At 38.5% G+C, this 14,432-nt stretch overlaps 5 protein-coding genes across 9 annotated transcripts; 4 read left to right on the top strand and 1 right to left on the bottom strand.

The window, feature by feature from the left end:
* The first annotated feature begins 135 nt into the window (after nt 1-135).
* Nucleotides 136-2,145, top strand: LOC104743695 (coniferyl alcohol acyltransferase-like). Its single transcript, XM_087484371.1, has one exon. The coding sequence runs from the start codon at nt 136-138 to the stop codon at nt 1,468-1,470; it is 1,335 nt and encodes a 444-aa protein (XP_087340497.1). The 3' UTR covers nt 1,471-2,145.
* Nucleotides 1,511-7,567, bottom strand: LOC104741759 (phospholipase SGR2). 2 transcript variants are annotated; one of them, XR_015580004.1, is made up of 23 exons: nt 7,189-7,423; nt 6,796-7,009; nt 6,511-6,611; nt 6,179-6,373; nt 5,913-6,068; nt 5,741-5,812; nt 5,500-5,652; nt 5,300-5,350; nt 4,993-5,163; nt 4,740-4,889; nt 4,487-4,552; nt 3,865-4,389; nt 3,597-3,660; nt 3,405-3,487; nt 3,240-3,312; nt 2,923-3,025; nt 2,732-2,825; nt 2,593-2,655; nt 2,442-2,490; nt 2,258-2,361; nt 2,041-2,087; nt 1,633-1,958; nt 1,511-1,536 (listed from the first exon to the last, which is right to left on the bottom strand). XR_015580004.1 is itself a non-coding variant. In XM_010462673.2 (22 exons), the coding sequence occupies exons 2-22, from the start codon at nt 7,007-7,009 to the stop codon at nt 1,706-1,708; spliced, it is 2,787 nt and encodes a 928-aa protein (XP_010460975.2). In that variant the 5' UTR covers nt 7,189-7,567; the 3' UTR covers nt 1,513-1,705. The 2 variants fall into 2 exon arrangements, 1 of the variants encoding a protein (XP_010460975.2); XM_010462673.2 differs by having other exon boundaries at nt 1,513-1,958; nt 7,189-7,567.
* Nucleotides 7,568-7,998: 431 nt separating this feature from the next.
* LOC104741757 (protein NUCLEAR FUSION DEFECTIVE 4) lies at nt 7,999-10,948 on the top strand. Of its 2 annotated transcripts, none has more exons than XM_019236434.2 (3): nt 7,999-8,558; nt 8,675-9,486; nt 10,330-10,948. In XM_019236434.2, the coding sequence occupies exons 1-3, from the start codon at nt 8,490-8,492 to the stop codon at nt 10,826-10,828; spliced, it is 1,380 nt and encodes a 459-aa protein (XP_019091979.1). In that variant the 5' UTR covers nt 7,999-8,489; the 3' UTR covers nt 10,829-10,948. The 2 variants fall into 2 exon arrangements, with proteins under 2 accessions (XP_019091979.1, XP_087342515.1); XM_087486389.1 differs by having other exon boundaries at nt 10,293-10,948.
* Nucleotides 10,949-11,091: 143 nt separating this feature from the next.
* On the top strand, nt 11,092-12,181 carry LOC104741756 (uncharacterized). Its single transcript, XM_010462672.3, has one exon. It carries the CDS (start codon nt 11,140-11,142, stop codon nt 12,052-12,054), a length of 915 nt encoding a protein of 304 aa, XP_010460974.1. The 5' UTR covers nt 11,092-11,139; the 3' UTR covers nt 12,055-12,181.
* A 295-nt stretch (nt 12,182-12,476) lies between these two features.
* LOC104743694 (putative aspartic protease At2g35615) lies at nt 12,477-14,138 on the top strand. Of its 3 annotated transcripts, none has more exons than XM_019235957.2 (2): nt 12,477-13,396; nt 13,585-14,138. In XM_019235957.2, the coding sequence occupies exons 1-2, from the start codon at nt 12,477-12,479 to the stop codon at nt 14,000-14,002; spliced, it is 1,338 nt and encodes a 445-aa protein (XP_019091502.1). In that variant the 3' UTR covers nt 14,003-14,138. The 3 variants fall into 3 exon arrangements, with proteins under 3 accessions (XP_019091502.1, XP_087339058.1, XP_087339059.1); XM_087482932.1 differs by having other exon boundaries at nt 12,477-13,401; nt 13,566-14,138; XM_087482933.1 differs by having other exon boundaries at nt 12,477-13,409; nt 13,607-14,138.
* The last annotated feature ends 294 nt before the right edge of the window (nt 14,139-14,432 follow it).

Genomic DNA, 14,432 nt, shown 5'->3' with positions numbered 1-14,432 from the left:
TTTGAATATATATCACAAACAACCGAATAATTCATTGTGTTTTCCTTATATATTTCATCTACCTTCGTACAAATAGATATCATTGAGCATAAGCTTTTTCTCCCTTGAGAACTTTTACCTATTGCTAGACTGAAAATGAAGATCTTTGATGTGAGTTTCACCGGAGAGTTCATCGTCAAAGCTTCCGGAGACCAACCGGAGAAAGTTAATAGCCTTACTCTCTCAAATCTCGACCTTCTTTCCGGCCGTTTTCCGGTGACATACTTTTACTTCTACCCCAAGCAACCGAATGTATCCTTTGAAACAATCTTCAAATCCCTCCAAGCCTCTCTCTCGGAAACTCTCAACTACTTCCATCCTTTCGCGGGTCAGATTGTTACCAACGAAGCCTCTCAAGAGGAGCCTATAATCATCTGCAACAACAATGGAGCTTTGCTTGTCGAAGCCAGGGCCAGTGTTGATCTCAAAAGTTTGGATTTTTACAATCTTGATGCGCTTCTCCAGTCAAAGCTGGTACGGGTTAACCCGGATTTCTCTTTACAGATTCAAGCGACAGAGTTCGAATGCGGAGGCCTCGCTATAACATTCACGTTCGATCATGCTTTAGGAGACGCGAGCTCCTTTGGGAAATTCCTCACTTTGTGGTCAGAGATATCGAGAAACCAGCCAGTTTCTTGTGTACCAGATCACCGGAGAAATCTCCTCCGGGCACGGTCTCCTCCATGTTATGACCCTCACTTGGACAAAACATTCATAAAATGCAGCGAGGAAGACATTAAGAACATAGCAATGCCTAAAACGCTCATCAAGCGTCTCAATCACATCGACGCTTCGAGCATAGACAAGTTGCAAGTTCTAGCTACTGTTAACGGAGAGAGCAGGACAAAGATTGAAGCTTTCTCCGCTTATGTGTGGAAGAAAATGGTGGATTCTATAGAGAGCGGTCATAAAACCTGCAAGATGGGATGGCTTGTTGACGGTAGAGGAAGACTAGAGACCGTTACCTCGAGCTACATAGGAAACGTCTTGTCTGTAGCTGTAGGTGAAGCCACTATCGAAAATCTGAAGCATAACCATGTATCAGAGATAGCAAACATAGTGCATAAATCGATTACAGAAGTGACAAACGATACTCATTTCACAGATTTGATAGATTGGATCGAGAGTCACCGACCTGGACTGATGTTGGCTAGGATGGTTCTCGGACAAGAAGGACCAGCTTTGGTTTTGTCTTCAGGACGACGGTTCCCTGTGGCTGAATTGGATTTTGGATTTGGTGCTCCTTTCCTAGGAACTGTATGTTCAACGGTTGAGAAGATAGGAGTTGGTTACCTGAACCAGCGACCTAGCGCCTGCAATGATGGCTCTTGGTCAGTTTCTGCTATCGTCTGGCCTGAACTCGCTGAAGCTTTTGAGTCTGACTCAGTTTTTCAACCAATGTCTGCGAAACATCTTCAACTCCAGACCTGAAGAAAACCTCAGCTAACGACGAACAAATAAAGCCAAAGAAAGTGCTTTCAACGTTTTCTTTATTATCTGTGAAATTAAAGTTACAATGGATTATGGTTACAATGTGGCAAAACCATGTAGGTGTTTTTCCTTTTCACATTTTATGCACTATATGTTACTTACTGCACAGGAAACGAAAACAAAATCAGAGAGCTTTCGCCGGATTTCAGATACTCAAACCTATGGTCAAAAATCTTTAAGGCTTCTTCAAATGTTTCTTGGCTTCTGCGGAGAAGCTTCTAACGATTTGTTTGTCGGAGAATGTTAAAGGAAGCTCTTCATCATCATAATTATCATATCTTCTGTCTATCCAGCTGTGAGGTCTACTTGAGTCTTTTGGACTATCATCTCCTTCGGTGGATCCCGCGGGTGAGTTTGGTTCGTCTTGTAGCTCGCGATACAAGTGTTTAATTATGAAAAGAGCAGTATCATTATCTCTCCAATAGTTTCTGCAAAATATATAACAGTATTGATTTCTTGGCTATAAACGTTAAATGTAATGTGTAATCATCAATGTAAACCTTCACTTACGTATGAGCTCCTATGGCTTGTAGATAAGGATGCTCAAAGGTTTTATCCTGCATTACCCAAATATTTCAGCAATTATTATATAAAAACTAGCGAGCTTTAGCCAAATCCAGTACGTGTTGATTCTTTTATTCGGTCATATTGCAGTTTCCAAGAACTATCCGCAGGAAAGTGGAATCACAAAATTAATAAATTAGCTGGAAATGCATCAAAACTTAACCTGGAGCATGTGATCTATTCGACCGTCTTGCGTTCCAGTTAATCTCTCAATCATTAAGGAACCATCGGACCTTCCATCCTTTTCGTCATCAGTTTCTTCTATCTCTGTTCAATCACATATACAAGTATAATTAGAAGTACATCAGAGGTAATAGAATAACCTTGCAAAGTAATGACTTTTTTACCGTCTAGTTTATCCGCACTTTTGGATTGACATATAGTGAGAACTCTTGTCTGCATGAAATTAAAGATAAGTACATCAAATCACAAAGGATAACAACTTGGGGTCAGTATTACAAACATAGAGAAGCTAATTAGAAATCCAAAATAACGCACCCTTACTGAATCAAAATGATTCATTACTCTCTGTGAACGTGCTGCAAAATCCTCTTTGAAATCCTGTAGAACATTACATAGGGCAAACAAATTACAAGAGGAAGCAAACATAAACACCAAACCACAGAATTACAAGTACCTGCAATCCAACATGCAACCGCTTGCCACCTCTGTGGTACGGAATAATAACAGGTCTCTTGGGAAGGTACTCTTTGCAGACAAGTGGCTCCAATCTGCGTGGAACACAGTTACACACTTCCAAAAGAAGGTAAAAAAAGACAGCAAGATCATAAACTAGCTACACACTGTTTTATTTCCATGAAGACTAACCTATATGCAACAGGATCATAGGGGTGAAAAATGTTGAACATTCGACGACAAGCTGGCATCTCTTCAATAGCATTCTCCTCTTCCCAGTAATCTTGTCCCTTACCTAACACATATTAAACAGCTTTTAGTGCATATAAAGAGACTTTGCAAATAAAGGTAAGAAATCAATTCAATAGCAGAGTAAAGAACCTACAAGAAAAAATAAGAATTAGCCAATTACTTTGATTGCTTATTCACGGATCTCTTGCTTTCCTAATTCCGGTGTTACATTAAAAAAAACTAATAAACAAATGAAAACGTATTACATTAAGTATTACCTATCCCAAGACGTATATTTCGAAGGGCGAGAAAAACTCCAAGGGGAGACCCAACAGCAAAGAAAGTGTCAACCTGAGCAGAATATGCAGTTAAGAGTTAGGGTGACGTTTCTTCCAGTGTGGTTTCTGAATGTGAGATATACATAATAGTTCGACAACCCACACCTTGAACTCAAGCTTTTGGTACTTGATAAAAGGAGTAAAGCTTGTAGGTGCCTTGGCATCTTCAGTTGGCGCCTTGGCTTTTTCTGTTGATAACACCATTTCATATCATCACCCAGATGTACATAAAAGAAGCTTTCAAACACAACTCGATACATGGAAAATAAATTAAACATCAAGGGTCAGAAACAATACCATCAGACATTATTCTGGCATTCTCTGATTGCAGTTGTGCTACTTTTGACCTCAATAAGTTAACCTGGGATAAAAATAACCACCATCAATGGAAACATAACTCTCTGTCTGTGTTGGTCAGTCAGCAAAAAAAAACTGGACAACATTTCCACAGAGAACACAAAACTAAGAAAGTAGCAGATGCTATGAACACAAGTGTTGAAAGCTTGCAACAACCTAAACGAATAATCTCATCAAAGAAAGAAAAGTTGAAAGTGCCAATATCTACCTCTTCTTGTAACAACTTAATAGTCTCCTCATTATTAGAGTTTCCATTTTCTTGCTCACATAATTGATCTTGACAAAAGGATGAAGAATCAGGTGTTTCACAGCCCGCTCCATCTGGTCTATCCTGTGAGGAAAGAGCACCACTATAATCATGATGGTTGTCCTCCTGGCTGCCTCTTCTTTCCAAATCCACGTTGTCTACAACAGAATCAGAGATCAACGAAGGAGCTTCCTGGATGACATGGTGATGCTCCAATACCGTTGATTCTTTAGCCATCAAGTTATTATCATCTTGACCAGTGATTGCCTCGGTGTTATTCAACTGGTTATATTTCTCTGGCTCATGATTTGATGATGGATGTGAACTACAAGGTTTGTCAGCGTTAGCTGGAACTGGAGGAGATTCTTCATCTGGAAAAAATTTCTTGTATACTGAATCCATTGGGAATGGGGATGACAAATTGTGCTGATGACATAAGATGTCATAGGAGAGAACACTCCCCAGAGAGTGTCCATAAATGGAAATCTGTAAAATGTCAATGAAAAGAAAATGAATTTCAACTTCATGCAGGCTTACACTAGTCAAAGTTTGATGAATGAAAAACACTAGACCAAATGGCCACCTTTCCAACGTAGTCAGGATTCCGCTTCAAAAATTTTAGATACAGTCTATTCAACTGCTTTGAAACCTGTAAAACGAAAAAGGAGCACAGATCACTTGTCATACTTAACAAGATTATCAGTTATAATGATACAGAAGATGAAAGTTGCAATGTTTTAGATTTTGCCGTCACAAAATCTAAAACTAAATCACAAATTTGTTTCAGTTTGGAACTTTAAGACAAAGTGAACAACGAAATTGGGAAGTTTCAATACCGAATCAATTATAGCCTGACAATAAATGGGGCTCATGTAATATAACACATCGTGAACAGTTGCGCTCAGCATCTCTCGCAAACGCCGTACACCGTCTAAAGTACATTTATCAACAGCAGCTTCACCACTTAGCTTTAGACCCTTTCTCCACTACAAAAACAATAGAGAACGACAGAATCTATAAAGTAAGATCATACTATACAGAGATACAACATAAGGGGATATAAGCATTTATGTATATATGTATAGACACCTGGCATGGGATGTAGAGGACTCGTTGAGTGCTGCGCTGATGAGAGGTTAGATGACGATCCGCTAAAGCTGCTGTGATTTGACGAAAGTTTCCAACATCGTCAACAAGATTGGATTTTTCTACTTTTTGACCAATACCATGAACCATAAATACAAGATGCCGAACAGGGACCTGGAGAAAATAACACAAAAGAACAGTCCAAAGAGCTTTAAAACATTGAGATATTCTACACTTAATTTGACGATGGAGAGCAGATTCTCTATATGCAAATGCAATTCATAGAATACAAGAGCATACAAAGACATACTTGGGAACAGTAGTCATCCATTTCTTCCTCCCTTTGTTGTCGTTGTTCTTCCTGAAAGATTCAGAATAAATAAATACACAAGAACTCTAACTAGCTAACAAGAAAATTTCAACTGTAAGATTTAATTGGATTTTTCAGTAGATAGTGGTAAGGATAGAGTCCAAGAAAACTAACAAAAGAAATCAGAATAATCTAAACACCTGCGTAGGTTTTGAAGAGTAAGAGCCAGCATAACCACGTCTCAACTTAATACCATTCCCAGTATATCCAACAATGCCAGAGAACCCAGAAGGATCAACATTAAGCCACGCTTCCCAGGTGTCATCCTCCCCAGTAAAGAGAGCATGGAGTCCCTATATTACCAACTTTGAATATTATCATCTATGAACCATTCAGCTAACAGAAAACTACAGTTTCTTACACATGAAATCAAACACATACCAGACTGGAACCCTGCAAATCGATACGAGCTGCAAAAAGCCCAGAGGGTTGAAAACTTCTTCTGCGCCAAACCTGGGTGAAAGAATCCAAACTAATTGGTGCAATTGGCAAACAGGAATCATAAATTCGAATTGTGTACCTCCAACTGCTCAGAAACAGAAAGATATCTAACCTTGTTACGATATGCAACCTCCAACTGCTCAGAAAGAGTTTCTGGAATTGGAAGCCAGTCTAGGCCACCTTTACGAGCAAACCAATGGCCTCTAAGCACACGCCGATTATCTCCATTCCAATACACAGGAAAACAATGCCTCCTCACCAAGTCTACCTGCAGCATTCCGGTTTCTTGGTCAGAAACATGGATTGAATGTAAGGACTCTAATGGCTCAATTCACAAGAAAATTCTGAAACACTCTTTGGATCTCTGCATGGTGGTACCTCATAAAGCCCACCCTTAACAGGTACACCAACTCTCTCCTCTTCAACTTCATATAGACTAGAGGACACAGAAGCTTCAGACGGAGTTTCAGTTGACTGCTTAACTGATTTATTTTTAGAATTAACTTGTGGTCTCGGGCCTTCACTGCATTCTGCATACTCTTTCCACCAGAGTGACAACAACTCATCTTCTCTCTATTACACAAATATCCCCAAAAAAAAAGAACTTTTGTTTGTCAGATATCACAATTCACTCAAATTTTGAACCTAACATCCACAAGTCAAGAACTTATCCAGATATACAAACAAGAGCTTAGAAGAAGGAGAAGTACCTGAAGGAAAGAAGCCTCAATCGCAAGAGAATCCCTCATACCAAAACGGAAATATTCACTCTTCCCAACTACGTCAGTGCGAGGTACTGAAGCAGCTAATTCTGCACAGCATACATAAACACATTATATCTTCGATCCAGCCATTATAAATTCGGATACACAAACAATGCCCTTCTAATAAAACCAAACCAATTAAGGGATATGGCATTGCTCAATGACATCTTCAAAGCAAGCCGCAATTCTATTTTTGAAAGCTGAAACAAGCTAATAAAAAAGAAGAATAACCGTTTTCAGCCAGAGGAACTTTACAAAAGTACCAACGAACATCACTCCCATCAGAAGGACTTGTAGTCTGAGCAAGATACTTTTGTCTACCATAGCATTGCTCAATCACATCTTCTAACCTCGCAATGTTCGAAGGCGTATTCTTCAACAAATCCGGAGAAGTTTCATTATTAACCTCCCGAGTACCTAAACGTGCCTCTCTATCTTCTTCCATCTGATTCAATTGAAAAAAAAAAATCATAAAAGCATCAAACTTTGGACTACAAAACACAAACCTAAATCAGTTAAATCAGAAACAACAAAGCAGTATAATTTATAATCTAGTCGGTGATCAAATTAATTGAGAATTTAACAAAACCCTACAGAGAAAAAAATCAAGAATCAAATACATACCACGACACAGAGAGAGGGTGGTTAAAGGACGAAGCTTTTTAGATGGGAATTAACAGAAACAAGACGAAAGATTATAAATTTTTGATTTGATGAAAGCTAAATCGCGAGAAGGAACAAACAAAAAAAAGGGTGACAGCTGGGGAAATCGAATTGAATCGAATCGAAAGGTTTTGGTTTTGTTGGAAAGAATATTCGCGAGACGAGAGACCGAACTAACAACAAAAACTTTTGCTTCGGGGGTTGCGTGTACTGTCATCTTCTTAAACAGCTGCCACGTTTGTTGCCAAGTCAGCATTCCCGCAAACCGAACCAATTTTTGTATTCTAATCCAAATTGGTGACAATATTGAATTGTTAAAAAGTTTCGAACCTGAGTGAGCAGGTGAGTAACGTATGTAATCTCTTAATTTGGACTAGTAAACAAAAGTCCAAAACCAGATTCAACTCAAAACCTCTAAATTGGTTTTACTACCTCATTACGATAATAGCCATACTAATCTTAACCACTGGTCCACTACAAATTACTCTTCATTAGTGGAGTATGCTTTGCCAATAAGAAGTAAGTTTGTTGGTCTACTCTAACCCAAGTGATATGGACATGTTTCTTGATTCTTTTAGTCTAACGTGCAAGGATCCTTATAGTTCTCCATTTCTTTGTTTTCATTTACGTTTGTTTTCACAGTTTTTACGTTAATATTATTGCCAAAAGAAAATGAAAAAAGTGAAATATACTAAACCCAAAATTAAACATTTGATAATTTGGTTAAAAATTAGACACTTGTTATTATTACAAAAAAAAAAAAAAAACATTATACGAATCGAATTGAAAAACCAAAAAAAAAAACAAAAAAATCAGAAAAACCCAATCTTCAAAAAGCGGTAGATGAACAACTAAACGCTTTTTTGCAGCTTCAGTCAACATCATCATCATTATCATCATCATCCTCTTTGTATATGAGACCTCGAATCAGAGATGCCTCAGATAAACTCCGACCTAATCGAGCCTCCTTCGACCACGACGACGCAAAGTTTCACCGGAAACACCTCCCGCCTCTCAGGACCATGTTCGGTCGATGGCGGAAATGGACTGTTCTCGTTGCGGCGATCTGGATCCAAGCTTCGACGGGAACCAACTTCGATTTCTCTGCTTACTCTTCCCATCTCAAATCGGTGCTCGGAGTTTCTCAGGTGAGGTTGAATTACCTCGCGGTGGCTTCCGATTTGGGGAAAGCGTTTGGATGGTCGTCGGGGATCGCTTTAGGTTAGTTCCCTCTCTCCGTCGTTCTTTTTGCTGCGGCGGCTATGGGATTTGTTGGTTATGGTGTTCAGTGGCTTGTCATCACCAACCTCATCACTCTGCCTTATTCTCTGGTACATTTATTAAACTTCGAATCAAGAATCATATGTTGTTGCTTGCTTCTGTGTTCTTTATAAATCAAGAATCTGAATTTGATTGTGGAATTGAATCTTTTTTGTTAACATGATAGGTGTTTCTCTGCTGCTTGTTGGCTGGATTAAGTATATGTTGGTTCAACACAGCTTGTTTCATCCTCTGCATTCGTCATTTCCCGAACAATCGTGCTCTGGCTTTATCTTTAACAGTAAGCTTCAATGGAATCAGTGCAGCTTTATACTCCCTTGCTTTCAATGCAATTAACCCGTCGTCTTCAAACTTATACCTTCTGCTGAACTCTTTGGTTCCCCTTGTTGTTTCCTTTGCTGCCCTTTACCCGGTTCTTAGTAAACCAACTATAGACCCTAGTCCAGACAGTGAGTCCCGACGACATGACTCTCATGTGTTTACTATTTTGAATGTGTTAGCCGTCATGACTAGTTTCCACCTTCTACTATCGAGTTCCAGTACTTCATCAGCTCGGTTGAATCTTCTCGGAGCTATAGTTCTTTTGGTTTTTCCCTTGTGTGGTCCTCTTATCGTTTATGCTCGGGATTACTTTCTTCCGGTTATTAACCATCGTTTAACCCATGAAAGCTCTGGCTATGTTATGCTTTACATAGATGAGCTCAAGAGCCAAAAAGAGTCTGTTTCCGGATATGAACTTATGGGGAACATAGTGAGGCTAGGTGATGAACACTCGTTTCGATTGCTCATAACTAGATTGGAGTTTTGGTTATACTACATTGCGTATTTATGTGGTGGCACGATTGGTCTTGTTTATAGCAACAATTTGGGACAGATTGCTCAGTCTTTGGGACAAAACTCTACAACCCTTGTCACAATCTACTCTTCATTCTCCTTCTTCGGTCGGTTGCTCTCTGCCGCACCAGATTTTATGCACAAGTAAGTTTACCATTTTAGAGTAAGTACCGTAAAACCTCTATAAATTAATAATGTTGGGACCAAGACATTTTATTAATTTATAGTGATATTAATTTATCTATAAATTAATAATTATTAATTTACAGTGTAAATTAATAGCAAAATATGAATTGTTTATTTTTTTAAATTATAAATTAGAACAATTATAGCAAAATAAGATTAAACTTTCGGATGTTATAAATTTTATGGTTTAGGAATTGAACTTGTAATATTTATAAAGCATTATTGACAATAAATTACAAATACTATAAACAAATTGACTTATACACATGACATACATAAATTCAAATTTATGAATAATAATAATATTAATTCTTATATTTTAATAATCTGTCTAATTATCAAATTGTAAATGATGCATATCTAAAAATTAAAACTTTAAAATTTAATTATTTGTATGACATGTTATAAAATATTTTAGAGATATCATTATAGTTTGAAAATACAACATTACAAATGTTTTATAGAAATGAGTTTTAGGAGAAACATACACTATTATATCAGTATATATATATATATAAATTTACATGATTATTAATTTATGATATTATTGGGACCATATTTTACATTGAGATTTCAAAAAAATTATTATCTTATTATCTTATCGAATATTGTTAATTTTTACACTGGCCCGACTTTGGACCAACAAAATTTATTAATTTATAGTGATTATTAATTTATAGAGTATTAATTTATAGAGGTTTTACTGTAATGTCTAATGTGAAATTGAGATAACAGATTCTCATTTAGAATACTGAATCTTTCAGGAGATATCGTTCTCATTTAGAATACTGGATCTTTCAGGAGATATCGTTTGACAAGAACCGGCTGGTTTACAATCGCACTTTTACCAACTCCATTCGCTTTCTTTTTACTGGCGGTATCATCCTCACAACAAACAGCATTGCAAACCGCAACCGCCTTAATCGGTCTGAGCTCAGGTTTCATATTCGCAGCAGCAGTCTCCATAACATCTGATCTCTTCGGACCCAATAGCGTAGGTGTTAACCACAACATTCTCATCACAAACATACCAATCGGCTCACTCTTATACGGTTACATCGCTGCCTCCATTTACGAAGCCAACGCAAGCCCTGAGATAACAATGATCGTGTCTGACTCAATTGTTTGCTTAGGAAGAGACTGCTACTTCAAAACATTTATGTTTTGGGGCTTCTTGTCTATCCTCGGCGTCGTGTCAAGTCTGTTGCTGTACATAAGAACCAAACCGGTTTATCACCGGCTTGAACAAGACCAGGGTTCAATAACATCGTCATCATACAAGGATCTTGATCCATTGTAAATCAAATTTGTAACACAAAGAAACCACATTCTCTATTTTTTTTCTATAGGTTACAAAAATGGAAGATACATGAGTTCTTTACTTTTACATATTAATAAAAATAGAATGTTCTCGTATAAACTTGTCTTTAATAAAGTTATTAATCACGCATGTTTGACGCGCATAGTATCGGAGCCAACGTAACTGACAAAATCATGAATTAGCCGTTGTGACGACTTTTTATCATTTTCTTCTCTCACCACTCTTTATTTCTTTTTTCTTCTTCTCCACCAAAAAGGAAGAAACCCTAAGAAGCTTTGGTTTTACCAAAAATGGCGGATTTTGGGTATTTTTCTGATACAGACGATTCAGCAGTAGAGGAACTGGTTTCTCAAGCGAGGGAGCTCTCTGCTTTGGAGCAAATAGCTGCGATCAATTGTTCTGGATTCACCGATTCTACTCTCCCCGATGATCTCGAATCTCGTTTCCGTCGCCTCAAATCTCTTCCAGCTCCTCCACGAACCGACCCGGTTTCGTCTTCTTCGTCGAAGAAAACGAAGAAGCATCTCTCACAGTCCAAGAGCGTGGCGAGTCATCATCCCAAGGAGGATACAAATTTCTCAGGAAATCGAAGAAATCAAGGTAAAAATCCTGGTTCTGTGAGTTTATCTGATGAAGATTCGAGTAAAACCTCGAGAAACAAACGAGATCTGGACTTGAAATCGAGTTCGCGAGCTGAGCTCGTCTCTAATGGAAGTGGAGATTTCTCAGATTCTGGAAACATCAGTGAGAGTAAGCTTTTCTCGCCAGTGAAACAAACCAAAAAGGAGAAACGCAGAGTCGTATCATCATCATCGTCTTCGCCATCTTCGATTGATTTAGCTACACCACCATCAACAGATTCAGAACCAGAAAAGAAATCAAAATCAAAGTCCTCCTCATGGTTCGACAAGCTATCTCCGTCGAAGATCATCGGATCAATTTGGCGTTCGTCACCGAAGAAATCACCAACCAACAACAAGAATCTCAAAAGTTGTAAATCGTTTAACACTGCTGCTTACTCTTCTGGTCGAGAGAGGAACCTCGATTTCGACGAGTTTTTGTCTGATCTGAATGCGTTTCCAGTCGAAGATCAGAGAAAAATGTTGAAGAAAGCTCTCAAAGAGCAGCAGAAGATGAGAAAAGAAGCAGCCGCGATCATCAAAATGGCCAAACAGGCTTCAGCCAAATTCGATTTTGATGATTGAGAGAGAGATTTGGGAAAAATGTGCAATTTCGGTTTTGGCTGGTTTAGGTGTTTTTGGTTATTTAGTTTCCCGGTTTGAAGATAATATTAATGTAACCAGAAGTATAAATAAAATTATAATTTAATAATTGTAATCTTTTCTCATAAAGCCAAAGGCACAAAAGCTATTGTTGATTGATTCGTCAAAACATAATAAGTGAAACCCAGAAGTCACATAATTCATAGTAACAATTATTCAATTAATCAATAACCATCCCACATCTCCACTAATAAACCTCTCAAACAGTATTAGTGAAAATTAAAGCTAATTAAACTCCATGCCGTTTCAATCTTTTCACATTCCCATTCGTGCTGTTTATATAAACTCTTGCAAGCTTCTCTCATTTCCACCACAGTCCACAAAAACATTCCAAAAAATCGAAAATGGTAACCAAAACATTCCTTCTATGTTCTCTCTTAGCCATCTTCTTCGTGTTCGCTTCCACTTCTTCAGCTCACGGGAGAAACTTAACCGTCGAGCTAATCCACCGTGACTCTCCTCACTCACCACTTTACAACCCTCACCACACCGTCTCCGACCGTCTAAACGCCGCTTTTCTCCGTTCAATCTCCCGTTCCCGTCGTTTCTCAACCAAAACCGATCTCCAATCCGGTTTAATCTCAAACGGCGGCGAATACTTCATGTCCATCTCAATCGGTACTCCACCGTCCAAAGTCCTAGCCATCGCTGACACGGGAAGTGACCTAACGTGGATCCAATGCAAGCCATGTCAACAATGTTACAAGCAAAACAGTCCACTCTTCGACAAGAACAAGTCTTCCACCTACAAAACCGCATCTTGTGATTCAAAACCCTGCCAGGCTTTGTCCGAACACGAAGAAGGGTGCGACGCATCGAGAGACATCTGCAAATACCGTTACTCTTATGGAGACGAATCGTTTACCAAAGGAGAAGTTGCAACCGAAACAATCTCCATCGATTCTCCATCTGGCTCCCCTGTTTCTTTCCCTGGTACAGCCTTCGGCTGCGGCTACAACAACGGTGGTACGTTCGAAGAAACTGGCTACGGAATCATTGGACTTGGAGGCGGTCCGTTATCGTTAGTCTCCCAGATCGGTTCTTCAATAGGTAAGAAGTTCTCGTATTGCTTGTCACACACGTCATCAACAACAAACGGTACAAGCGTTATAAACTTAGGAACCAACTCGATACCTTCCAAGCCAAGCAACGATTCCGCTACTCTCACTACGCCGCTAGTCGTAAAAGATCCCAACACTTACTATTTCTTGAATCTCGAAGCAATCACAGTCGGCAAAACCAAGCTTCCATACACCGGAGGAGGATACAGTTTAAACTAGAACTGTCAATTGGGCTCTCGGCCCATGGTCAAGACCAGTCCAAACTATTACGGGCGGGCTATGGACATGCCCAATAATTAAATGGTCCCATTGGTCCAAAGACCAAATTTGATCCATGACCACATGGGCCCATATGGACACACCATTGGACAGTGGACAGCCCAATTGACACTTATAGTTTAAACGCCAAATCAAAGAAAACAACTGGGAACATCATAATCGATTCTGGAACTACGCTTACACTTCTCGAATCAGGATTTTACGATGATTTTGGTGCGGCGGTGGAAAAATCAGTGACGGGAGCTAAACGAGTGAGTGATCCACAGGGGGTTTTAACACACTGTTACAAATCCGGAGACAAAGCGATCGGTTTGCCGGAGATAACAATGCACTTCACTAACGCCGACGTGAAGCTGAGTCCGATCAATGCGTTCGTGAAACTGAGTGAAGATATGGTGTGCATGAGTATAATCCCGACAACTGAAGTTGCTATCTACGGGAACTTGATTCAGATGGACTTTCTAGTCGGGTATGACTTGGAGAGTAAAACTGTGTCGTTTCAACACATTGATTGCTCTGCTAACTTGTAAAGCTAAAACGGTGTCGTTTCAGAGCTAGTGTTTTGATGATCTGATATTCATAATTATCCCAAATTTAATGAATATTCAATATTAATAATATCTCTATTATTTTTAATTTCTTCTTCTTTAAAAATAAAACCTCACAGACAAATTAGCTCCAGCCTCTGGTTTTAGTCCAATAAAGCATTCAAGTGAAGGCAGACAAAGAAATTGACTAATTTTTTTTATCTTATTTGAAAACAATTGAAAATAAATTATATTTTTCAATATTCAAAAAAGCGCTAGATGTTTACTAGGCGATGATTCAACGCCTAACGCCTAGAACACCTAATCGGAATCTAGATGGTTTTAGACAATTTAGGTATTTATACTATAAACTAATATATATCTAATATTATATATATAATTATACAAAATATGTATAAGAATAATAAAAATA

This window comes from Camelina sativa, chromosome 14 (genome assembly GCF_030686135.1).
Source record: "Camelina sativa cultivar CO46 ecotype springtype chromosome 14, ASM3068613v1".
NCBI classification, from domain to species: domain Eukaryota; kingdom Viridiplantae; phylum Streptophyta; class Magnoliopsida; order Brassicales; family Brassicaceae; genus Camelina; species Camelina sativa.
The sequence above is the reverse complement of the archived record's forward strand: the minus strand, read 5'-3'. Positions and strand labels throughout refer to the sequence as shown.

Bases quoted from the DNA above. Each gene is read 5' to 3' on its own strand.
- LOC104743695 (XM_087484371.1), top strand. From the start codon at position 136: ATGAAGATCTTTGATGTGAGTTTCACCGGAGAGTTCATCGTCAAAGCT.
- LOC104741759 (XM_010462673.2), bottom strand. From the start codon at position 7,009: ATGGAAGAAGATAGAGAGGCACGTTTAGGTACTCGGGAGGTTAATAAT. The intron at 6,069-6,178 runs GTACCACCATGC...GGAATGCTGCAG, and splicing joins TTAAGGGTGGGCTTTATGAG to GTAGACTTGGTGAGGAGGCA. The intron at 3,313-3,404 runs GTGTGGGTTGTC...TATTCTGCTCAG, and splicing joins ACCAAAAGCTTGAGTTCAAG to GTTGACACTTTCTTTGCTGT.
- LOC104741757 (XM_019236434.2), top strand. From the start codon at position 8,490: ATGGGATTTGTTGGTTATGGTGTTCAGTGGCTTGTCATCACCAACCTC. The intron at 8,559-8,674 runs GTACATTTATTA...TTAACATGATAG, and splicing joins TCACTCTGCCTTATTCTCTG to GTGTTTCTCTGCTGCTTGTT. The intron at 9,487-10,329 runs GTAAGTTTACCA...TGGATCTTTCAG, and splicing joins GCACCAGATTTTATGCACAA to GAGATATCGTTTGACAAGAA.
- LOC104741756 (XM_010462672.3), top strand. From the start codon at position 11,140: ATGGCGGATTTTGGGTATTTTTCTGATACAGACGATTCAGCAGTAGAG.
- LOC104743694 (XM_087482932.1), top strand. From the start codon at position 12,477: ATGGTAACCAAAACATTCCTTCTATGTTCTCTCTTAGCCATCTTCTTC. The intron at 13,402-13,565 runs GTTTAAACTAGA...ACCATTGGACAG, and splicing joins ATACACCGGAGGAGGATACA to TGGACAGCCCAATTGACACT.